At 45.1% G+C, this 11,257-nt stretch overlaps 1 protein-coding gene across 3 annotated transcripts in view; it reads right to left on the reverse strand.

The window, feature by feature from the left end:
- Positions 1–11,000, reverse strand: part of A1CF (APOBEC1 complementation factor) — a 30,621-nt gene extending 19,621 nt beyond the window's left edge. For 2 of the 3 annotated variants that reach the window (XM_005446261.4, XM_005446260.3), the window contains exons 1-3: positions 10,893–11,000; positions 4,313–4,456; positions 184–318 (exon numbers count right to left, since the gene is read on the reverse strand). In XM_005446261.4, coding sequence (XP_005446318.1) covers positions 184–318; positions 4,313–4,411 — 234 coding nt within the window. In that variant the 5' untranslated portion in view covers positions 4,412–4,456; positions 10,893–11,000. The remainder of the gene's footprint in view (positions 1–183; positions 319–4,312; positions 4,457–10,892) is intronic. The other variant, XM_027815319.2, reaches the window with a different exon arrangement.
- Between the last annotated feature and the right edge of the window lie 257 nt (positions 11,001–11,257).

An 11,257-nucleotide genomic window follows, 5' to 3' on the forward strand; every position in this document is an offset into this window, starting at 1 on the left:
AAATAGGGAGAAAAAGTTTTGTCAGCAAGAGGGAGGTACTTAGGTAAGACTGGGTGCTTCCTTGACTATATCATGTCAGACCTCCGCCAGTAGTCTGGGCCAAATCATCTCCAGTTCAGTCTTGACATGCAGCTTTCATCATCGCTAACCTCTGCAATACAGCTACCCACCATAAAGTCTTACTTTTTCACACAGTGGTATAAGTTCATCTTCAAAGAGGTCTCGGGGCAGCTTCCCAACAAAGATCTCACACCCCCTCTCCGGCGGAGGGCCATCCCAGCCAGGTGGTGGGCCTCCATATTTCCTCTGCCCATTTTCCTGCCATGGAGGAAAGTAAAAGAACGGTTTAGATACAGATTTTAAATGTGGATGTAACCAACCCTTTCTCAGGGAATGATGCTTTAGACATGCTCTGTTACCAGTGGGCTGGAGGCAGACACCCTCATTCCCTTCAAGGAGCAACTCTTTACAGGCTCATCAGAGATAACACAGTATGCATTGGCTGCCCCACTGCCAGATCTGTACGGAAAGGCTTTGCTAACCCAGTTAGTATGCTGGTGAAGTGCTGGTGAAGTACTGGAGAAGGGTCTGGTTTGTACTAGCTGAGTTTTGTAAGAAGCATACACTGGTCTACAACTGAATCTGCAACTCAACTGCTACTTCAGATGTCCAAGATGAAGACAATCCAATACCTCCTTGGAAAACGTAGGTCTTCTTGGCTATGGGAGCTGAATCTCTGTGGACGGTGTGTTAGTTGTGGACTGCGTAATATAACACTGAAAACTTTATAAATTGTCATGATTGTTCATCCAATCATAAACATTTATAAGCAGTGACATTGCTTTTTATTTTAGTAACTGATGGAGAGCTTCCTGCTCTACAGACCAAAGGAAAAATGTGGGAAGTATCATGTCTCAAAGCAGAAGGACTTTCAAAATCAGAAGGCATTTGGACCTCAGAAAGTGCTAATATAGGGAGACAACTGAGGATGAAGGTAGAAATTTGGAGACATCCGGACAGAGTGGTGAGGTGAGGGAAGCCCAAATCATCATTGGCAGTAGGTGATGCTGGAGCTGCTCAACGCCCTTGAAAAAAGAAGTTTGTGTCAGCAGTTGGGCTTAGGGAAGAGGTAGTGATACTTGGCGCAAGGTGTGGTAAGGACCTGGGCCTGGAGAAACGGTGCATCCCAACACCCACCCCTTCCTGCACCCAGGAGCTGTGAGACCCTTTCTACAGCTGTGCCCCTAGCCCTCAATAACAGTCAAAGGTGTGAAGACCTGCCAATATTTTCTCTTTTTGCTATGTTTTTGCTAGGCTCCTCTCCTATTTTTAATCAACTTTCCTGTAGTTCTTGTTTTCCTTCTTTCCTTAATTCTCATCCTTTCCTTCCTTTCTTTCTTTCTTTCTTTCTTTTTCTTTTTCTTTCTTTTTCTTTTTCTTTTTTCTTTTTCTTTCTTTCTTTTTCTTTCTTTCTTTTTCTTTCTTTCTTTCTTTCTTTTTCTTTCTTTCTTTCTTTTTCTTCCTTTCTTTCTTTTTCTTCCTTTCTTTCTTTTTCTTCCTTTCTTTCTTTTTCTTCCTTTCTTTCTTTTTCTTCCTTTCTTTCTTTTTCTTCCTTTCTTTCTTTTTCTTCCTTTCTTTCTTTTTCTTCCTTTCTTTCTTTCTTTTTCTTCCTTTCTTTCTTTTTCTTTCTTTCTTTCTTTCTTTTTCTTTCTTTCTTTTCCTTCCTTCGTTCCGTCCTTCCTTCCTTCCACCTCCTTCCCTCTTCTCCTTCTCCTGTCCTGTAGCAATATCCTGCTCCGCTGGAATTCTGGTCATTCTTCTATTTTTGGATCCCTGATCATTTCTGTAGTCATTTCCCACTCTGGGATTATTCCAGGCAAGTGAATGCCTGTACAACTAGCTGAAGAGGAAGGCCTAAAGCACATAAGCAAACAGGGATCCTTGCAGGAAAATAAGAATATAGCACAAGCTCCTTCAGTTTTCCTAAGCCTGTAACAGGTCCTGAATTATCTATGCTCATTCCTGTTTTGCACATGTTTTCAGCATAGTGATGGAGTCACAGAGACATTTGAATTTATGAACGAATTTTTACAGCAGATCTAACAGGAAGACCATGATGTTTCAGGCTATTTTTTTGCTCCCAGTTTGGCTGAACAGAGCATGTTGCTGGCATGGGATTTTTCTGTCTCTCAAGCCATTAGTTAGGTGAAGACAAAAAGTGATGTTTGTGTTTTGTGTTGTTGCAGTGATCTGCAATCTTCACTGGCGTGTCAGCTGAAGGAATGCTGAGCTCATCAGTAATGGTCTGAAAACTGCCAAGGAAGTCTTACTGTCCCACTTTAAGCCAAGTGAGAGACAATCATAGAATCATTTAGGTTGGAAAAGACCTTTGAGATCATCAAGTCCAACCATTAACCCAGCTCTGCCAAGGCCATCACTAAACAATGTCCCTGAGCACCGCATCTACCCATTATTTAAACACCTCCAGGGATGGTCATTCCACCACCTCCCCGGGCAGCCTGGTCCAATGCTTCACCACCCTTCCAGTGAAGAAAGTTTTCCTAATATCCAATCTAAACATCCCCCGGCACAACTTGAGACCATTTCCTTTCATCCTGTCTCTTGTTACCTGGGAGAAGAGACTGACCACACCTGCCTACAGCCCCTTTCAACAAGGTCCCCCCTGAGCCTCCTCCTCTCCAGGCTAAAAAGCCCCAGTTCCCTCAGCTGCTCCTCATAAGACTTGTGTCCCAGACCCTTCACCAGCTTTGCTGCCCTTCTCTGGACACGCTCCAGGACCTCTGTGTCCTTCTCGAAGTGAGGGGCCCAAACCTGAGCACAGTATTCGAGGTGCAGCCTCAGCAGTGCTGAGTACAGGGGGACAGTCACTGCCCTTGTCCTGCTGGCCACACTGTTTCAGACACAAGCCAGGATGCTCTTGGCCTTCTTGGCTACCTAAGCACACAATCAAACTATTCTTGTTTTTTTATTTTGTCAGTGTCTGTGTGAGCTGATATGCAAGGAGGTACAGCAAGAAATAAAGTCTTCCCTGTCTGCAGTGGCTTGCTTTGGGCTTGAATGCAGCATCTCAACAAACTCATCTGGACAAAGTGTCTGGAGGGAAGGAGGACTTCATCATTCACTTCACAAAGATGAGTGATCCTGATGTGCACGGTGGAAGAAGTTGTTTGGCTGGACAAAGAGGTAGGTTGGAAGAAAAGCCCAAAGAGACATGGGAAAGGAATTTAGGAGAGGGGGAAAAAAGTAAGCTTGGAATGGAAAAGGTAGGGAGATAGAAGATGTTGCGGGGCGTGTGGGAGCTGAGGGCTGAAATCTGTGGTTTAGGAATAAGCTATAGCCAGATGTGGTAATAGGAAACACTTAGGACCAGGATAAAGAAAGCCACAGTAAATATAAGGGAGAGAAACTATTTATCTTCTGGGTCAGGTACAGCAGGAAACTCCCGCAAGGGCAACAAACGCAGCTGCTGGCCTGGTCCTGGGGCACACAGATTAAGTGCTATAGGAAAATGCTTTCCCAGGAGTCTCAGTTTTTGCTTTGGGCTGTTGTGCCCTCTAGTGCTGCACAAAGCAAGGCAAAGTTCAAGGCAGCCACCTGCCTCAATTTCAGTGCTTTCAGTTACTTCTTCCAGGATGCAAGGTCAGTCTTGTTAGTGTTCAATGGTTTTGAAAAATTAGCTTGTTTTGGTCATGCTAACTTAGAAAGACTTCTTCGGACAGCATTTGAAGGACATGCCGAGTCTCCACCTGCCCAAAACAGAGGAAGCTTTGCCCTTGGAGACCTTGCTCCTAAACTGGGAGCAAATTTTTGGTGTTTGAGCAGGTGAGGCGCCTGCCTCACATGCACTTGCATGTGTGCAAGGACCTGTACAAAAGGCAGATCTGGTGATGACATGTTGGACTTCCTATAGCCAAATCTGGACCTATGCTCTTCTGAAACTTTGTTTAGTCGGTTTTCTTTGCTATACTAACAACCACCACAGTCATGGCTTTCAGGCAGCAGTCCCAAACTTTCCCAACATTTATCAGTGCTCAAGGGTTTTTTTCTACCTTTACCATACTTTGGCATAGGGCAAATAATTTCTGGATAAATAATATCCTGCTATATAAGAGACAGCATCTATTACATGTAGTTATATGCAGCATATATGTTAGAGAAAAGCAGAGAGGAGAAGAAGAATGAGCAAGGAGTGCTTCATGCGTACAGATTCGCTGCTCAAGCCCCCAGTGCAATACATCGCCTCAGGATGAAGCCAGACACTGCACAAAAGGACGTGACCATGAGTTCCTACCTGGATCAAATTATATCCCGTTCGCTGAATTAATGCACGGAGGGCGGCTTCTTTCTGTATGCCGGTCAATCCATCCCCGGATTTGTGATTTGATTCCATTGTGAGTGATTATCAGCAAAAAAGCAGGTTAATTAAGGGTGCTCACTGCAATCAAATTTAAGATAAATTAAATAAATTAATATGGCTAGGAGGAGAAAGTCCACCCTCCTGAGAAAGTTAACAGGATTGTTCTTCCTAAATCAGTTATTTTGAAATAAAAACAAACCAAAACACCACAGACTGTGGAAAAGCAAAAGTATCCCCCTCATTGCATGAAAATAAATAGCATATAAACCCACAGTCAGATTTTGGACAGTACTCCAGTGAGATGCAGAGGGGTATTGTAACGTATTGGTGCACATGTCTTAGGTGGGATACACATTGCCTAATCCTGCACTGAAGACATGATGATGAGTCCTTCATGCCATTGCATTCCATTCATGCTGGGAAGATAACCTTGTACAAGCCATGACTATAGCACTTTATGAGAAACAATGCCTAGGTCCAGATTTGGCCAATTTTTAAAAATCAAGGAAGTGGGAGAACTTATTTAGGTTCAGGACTAGAACAACCTTTGGTTCAGATGTTTTGATTCAGAGCTGTAATTTTATTTAACAATATCTAATTAAAGATTTTTTAAAGTATTGTTTTTGGGTTGAAAACACCATAAAGCTGAAACGTGAATAGGGCTACACACTGGCAAATGGATATTTATAAGATGGACTTGCTACGTATAATTTCCAGCTGTCCTGTTTTTCCTGTGTGCAGAGCTTTGAGCTTGTGCAAAAACCATTTGACAGAGCCAGGCACAGAAACAGGGCATGCAGGTGCAATGTTGAGCTTGAGGACTCGTGATGATGGGTTGATGCTGAACACCAGCAAGAGCAAACCAATTGCCTCCTTGGGTCCTCATAGGCAGGATATGTGCTGTTGGCTGGTAGGACCAAGAACTTCATATTAGAAATCACTAAACTGTGTAATCCAAAATGATTGTTACAGCCTTAAATTGCTTTCAGTTGTACAAAGGTGGAGGCAATGAAAGGTGATGATAACTCCCAGATTTTCTTGGAAAGCAAACAGTGCCAAAAGGGGCCAGGGTGGGTATAATGGGGCTGAGGGGGACAGGGGGTCCCATGGCAGAGGGGTGGGGAAGGGCATGGGATGGTGGTGGGGATGCTGAGTAGGGGAGAAGGGAAATCTGGAGGAGCAGAGGTGGGGTGACAGAAACATGCAAGAAGGATGGATTGGTGTGGCTACACCCTGAGCTAATTCCAAATTTTGGGGAGAGGACCCTAAACAATTCCCCTGTACCGCAGGTCTCTTGGCACATGAGGATTGCAAGTAAAGAAATGCAGATAAAGAAGTGCAACCTATCCAGCTACAGCAGACTTTCTGGGTATGATATGATGCTCTGGAAATAACTGACTGTTTAGCACCAAAACCTTTTATTAGCACTTGTCATTTTGGGGGTTTATTGATGGAAGAGCTAAGGTTTGAGGCTGGCCATTCTGTCTGTGGGCATTACTTGCTCTATGCTCCTACATCTTTGTATCCTGGAAGACATAAACAGGTGCTTCTAATTTAAATAGATGGGTTATTCTCAGTGCCAAAAATGGGGCATGAGCCCAGGTGTTTGGAGGATCTCAGCTTTGTGTCACTCAGGCTCTCCCACACTGAGCTCCAGAGACCACAGCTTACATACTTGAGAATAGAGACATCCCTGTAATGCCGCATTTTGCAGCTATTTATTGTTGAGGTTTGTGAGACTTTTCTGATTTTGACGGTTGTTTGTTTTTTCTCCTGAGCTCCCTGGTTCTCCAGGGTTTTAATTACTACCAACGTACAGGGGCTGGGAGATGGACTGTCCAATATGATAGCTCTCTTCTGTCTCTTAATTCCAAAATTAATGTTTTCTGCCCAATTATTGTTTTGTTTTGCCCTTGCTAGAGGGTGGCAGCAAATCCTTATTGATGCTTGTGGTTCCTGTGCTCACCAACTCTTCCGGAGCTGGGGTTCAGCACGGCATGGGGCAGGATTAGCACACTACTTTGCAAATATGAGGTGGATGCTTAACAAGGAAAAAACAGTCATTCAAAAAACCCAATTAAAATCCAAATTGGTTTTGCATCCTCACCTTCCTGGGCAGAGACAGCCTATACACACCCTATAAAGGAAAGCTCTGCCGTACTGCAAATTTGGCCCCTTGTATTTTGCTTTTGCTGCATCCTGGTTTCATCAGGGGTTTGAGCAATCAAATTGGAATACTTAGCACACATCTGCACAGTGCTCCATGAGTCTCTGTTAGCCCTTATATCTGGACTTGAGCCCATCCTTATGTGCCTGAAGGCTGGGGCAAGTGTGGGTACAAAAAGGGATGGCTGTACTATGCAGATATCTCTAATATTCACTGCCTTGGATTTCGTAATTTTTTTTCTTCTCTATCAGGTATCTCAGTGCTGCAGTGACCTGCTTCCCAACAGGGAGACTGCCCTGGGTGTTGGAGCACAGAGACAGGCAACAGGCTGCCTGCAGCCAGCAGACACGTCGTCCTGTGCCAGCAGCGTCTCCTCTCCATGCCGGGAAAGCAGCTGGACTGCAGCCAGACAAACCTCGGCAGATTTCCATAGTGACTGAGGTTTCCAGTCTGTCCCCAGCCACAACCTAGACAGATGAGTAGTGTAAGAACCTTATTTTATACTACCCCTGCCCCAAGTAGTACTATTTCATTCTGTACCTCTCTACGGCCTGGGTGTCTCAGTGACTGCTGCTTGGAATGCATTTGCACACAAAGCTTTAAATGCCATATGTCTCTGTACCTCTTAGCCAGGGAGGAGTAATTTCCAGTAACATCTCGCTCCAGGTGATGGTTTCACACTGAGCAGCAAGCACAAGCTGCAGGGCTGGGGCTGGATGGGAATAGAACATCTCCCTGGCTGAGATGCATTTACAGGAGGAGCAATATCCCTCTTTGGCTTCTGCCTTATTAGATAAGGCAAGCTCTTCTGTGCTCTTCTTGTGAAGAATTCTGCAAATTTTTTAGGCTCTAGACCAGTATGTCTAGGTATTGGTGTACTCCACGATATGCTCAAGCAATCCGCTAGGAATGAGGGAGCAAGAGCATTCAGAGCCACGCAAGGTATTAATCACAGGGCACTACAAAATCTGGCACTGGGAACTTCCATAAGCTTTTTGAAAATGCCAGAAAAATTGGTTGCTGTGCTTTTGGAGTGTGTTAATGATGATCTGGCCTTAATCTGCACCCAGAACTTCCACACTACCACCTTCAAAGAAAGCTCAGCCAGCCCCAAGGGAACAGCCCTCCCCCATGTGAGCAGAAGAGAATCCCCATTCCCAGGGGTGCCCTGACATGCCTGGAGCATGGCCCTCAGCAGCCTGCTGCAGCAGTGGTGTTGGTCCTGCTGGAAGCAAGTTCCAGCTGGAGACCCCCACCTAGGGTACCTCCAGCCTGAGTACTCCACAAGTCTCCACTCCTGATTCAGGAGGAGCATTGGAGGCTGGGGCTGGACAATGCTGCACACTTCAGGCTTGGATGCACACGTGGGTGACCCAATGCACCACCTGGGTCTAGTTTTGTAGCACGACCCTTAGAAATTAGGTTCCTCCTACTAATTACCAGCCCAAAGTCATTCACAGCTACTGATTTATAAGCCTTGTTGCTAGAGAGCTTTCCTCCATCAGTCGGGTTTCCCTGGGATGAAAACAGAAATCATACCTCTCTTTTTAAAGAGGTATAAATCACAACACAACAAATCCTAAAAACAGTAAAACAAGCTTTCTAGCCCTCAATTTTCCAAGTACGTCTTCTCTACTCACTTCTCCCCTACCTTCCTTGGCCTGAGGACTTCTATACACCTTTTTGGACAGAATACTTCTCACCCCTGCTACCCAGGAGTCCATATCCATCAGTGCATCCAGACTATTTCCAGGATAAGATTCAAGGTAGGATGTTTTGTTTCTGAAACCGGTGGGATTTCACCACTTTCCTCTCATTCCAGGCATCAGCCTCAGTCCTTGTAGCAGTGCCTGTGTGCTGGGCTATATTATTTTATCATTAAGTGTAGGGGAGGAGAGCTGCTGCCACAGGACCTGGCAAAACTTGATTACTTTCTCTCTTTCTTTGTTGCCTGGGCCATTAGTCAATTAGCAAATCCACCCTCACAGGGGGAAAACTCCCCTTCCATCGCTGCTGTTTGAAAGTGTGAATGACTACAGCAAATTAAGGCAGCATTTTTAGTATTAAAAAAAAAGAAACAACCACACTTAATAGAAATAATTGTTCTGGATTTTAATCCTTTTTAGGGTTTTGACCCTCAGATGACTTGCTGTTAATAATGACCGTTAGGCTAAAAAGAAAAAGCAGAGGGGGAGCTGCATTTTATGCAGATACTTATAGTGAAATTAGGACTTACAGAGGTGCAAACTGCCCAGGTACATTTCCTATTTCATCCTTATCTTTGATCAATTTTTAAATAATACTACGAAGTTATCATGGTCACAGAATCAAGAACCTTGCACCATTAGAAAAGGTAGGTACTGCTTTTATCTTAAATAAGAGCATTTCTTCATTTGATCTTCCTCTCTCCATTGAATACTCTCATTTATTTTTGGTTTCTATTAAAGCTCTAAACCGTCAAGGCAAGAAAAGGTACTTTTATGCCTAGCAAACCCCATATCAACAAAGCAACAAACTTCTTATAAGACTGCTTAACCTCTCCATAACTACTTCTACATGTGGTTTCCTTGCCAGCTACTGCAGGCAGATCTTATGGTTTTGCTCCATCCAGCCAAGAGCAAGATGAATCCAGATGCTTTTAACCAAAACACATGGATTTTACTTTGCTTTTGGGTTAACTGCTTGGAAAAGGGAGAATTGGTTTCCTTATTCAAGGGATGTCTACTGTGCTGGGATTTTGTTGAGAGAAGGAAAGGTGGTATTTGTGGCCAGACCCTGTTCTTTTCCCCCACTGCTTTTGCACCCTAAGCCTGCCCCTTTCCAGCCCTTTAGGGGAAACCTGGTTACTGTTTCCATGAATGAGATAACGAAACCATGTTTATCCTGCACGGATCAATACACCTTCACGTTTGAATGTGTTGAGCCACTTGGACATATTTAATGAGGCTGTTTTGCACCGGTAGCCCCCCAGTGCAACCGCTCCTTCAGAAGAATAACAGCTTTTGAAAAGACTGGATAAGTATACTCACTCTCTACCCTTACTAACCCAAATAGGTGGTTCCTAGAGAAATTCTTATCTTTCAGTTACCAGCTTGCTTTTCAAGATTTTGGGGTTTTTTTTCTCCCTCCAGGCTCCAAGCAATGTATATTAGTCTCTCTCTCTCACACACACACACAAAGCATTCTTCATATTCTTCCTAAAAACAGACACTTTAAGCTTCATGAGCTGCCACCAGCTCTTTGCTGGGGTGGGACACACTGCAGGACAGAGTCCGATTGAGCAACGCAGCATGAGGTTTTAGTCACTTTGCTTTCCAGAACATAGGGTGTTTTTCCAGCTCAGGTAGTCCCACAAAAAGTAGGAACTCATAGGCATTTGCAGGAAAGTGGGATAAATCTGAAGTAATGGAAAAGCGCTGCACATTTTGTAGCACATGAGCCTTGGGAAAATATTTCATGTATAAAGCGTCAAATTTTTTGCTCAGCCTCTTTTGCTCAGGAAGTGGCTCCCCTCTTTGAAATACCTTTCCTCTCACGTGACTTTTGCAGCTGTGTTACTAAATGCACACAACACGCCCCCAAAAGCCCTTTCTTCAGGGGCACCTGATGCTGAGCCCAGCCTCCTTCCCCCTGTTCTTTTGCAGCATCATGTGCCAGATGCTTTGAAGCCAGCCTTCCTCCCATGCCCGCTCCCACCTGAGCCTCCTATTTCACCCAGAGAAAATAGCTTAAGGGAAGCATTATGTCTTGGGCAGAAAGCCTGCTAGTTTGAAGAGATTAGGGGAAATTGAGACTTTTTTAGGAGCAGCAATTGCCTTGGATATGGAGACCAACCTTTTGCAAAGAGAAGGAGGAATAAGAAGGTGGCTGGAAAGGTCTCTAATGATTAGCCCTAGAAAGTTGTGCTTTAACAAATTGAGACCGAATTATCACAGGGAAAAGCCCTCCTCCTCCCTCCACCTTGTCTGTCTTCACTATTCTGGCAACCACCGGCAATCAGTGGTGGGAAAGCAGTAGAAAAGGCTTCTTGCCACTGCACAGAAACTATGCTGAGGCCCCCTAGGAGCCCTTCTCTCCTACTTTGCTCTTCAAAAAACCAAGACAAGCAGAGCAGGGCTGTGCCTGTGCATGGGTCCAGCCGCAAGGTGTTCCCAGCCCCACCGTCTGGCCCCACTGATGTCAGGCAGAACCCAAAGCATGAACCTGATGGTAGGGCACGGGGGGGGGGGGGGGGGGGGGGAAGGCATGTGATGGAGCTGCTCCTTCCCCATCCCGGCCAAAACCCCATTTTGCAGGGGACCTTGTCCCCGCACCCCAAACCTCGGGGTAGGATGAGTGGGCACATACCTGAGCAATTTTGGAGATCACCGCCTGGGAAAAAGGTCTCCTTGATTATGGAGAGTTTGCGACGTGTCACTCCGGTTATTCCCTAATCATCATATCAAACTCCAAAGGTTCAGCAGCCCCGGGGCTAGTTTACAGTCCCTGTGGGTTAAACGTTAACTTGCTCTATCTCCCGGCTCCCTGCAGGCCTTTGACCAGATAGCTGGGTCACCACCACTCCAACGGCACCTACTCAGGCCCATTTTTTTGTAAATAAATGCAGAGGACTGAAGTCAGATTGCAGTTTAAGGGCTGGCCCTGTGCTACCATTTTGATGTCAGTGCATTTGCTCTGCACAGAAGGCAAAGCCTTTCCCAGCTGATCCACCC

Source organism: Falco cherrug, chromosome 9 (assembly GCF_023634085.1).
Source record: "Falco cherrug isolate bFalChe1 chromosome 9, bFalChe1.pri, whole genome shotgun sequence".
Classification (NCBI taxonomy): Eukaryota; Metazoa; Chordata; class Aves; order Falconiformes; family Falconidae; genus Falco; species Falco cherrug.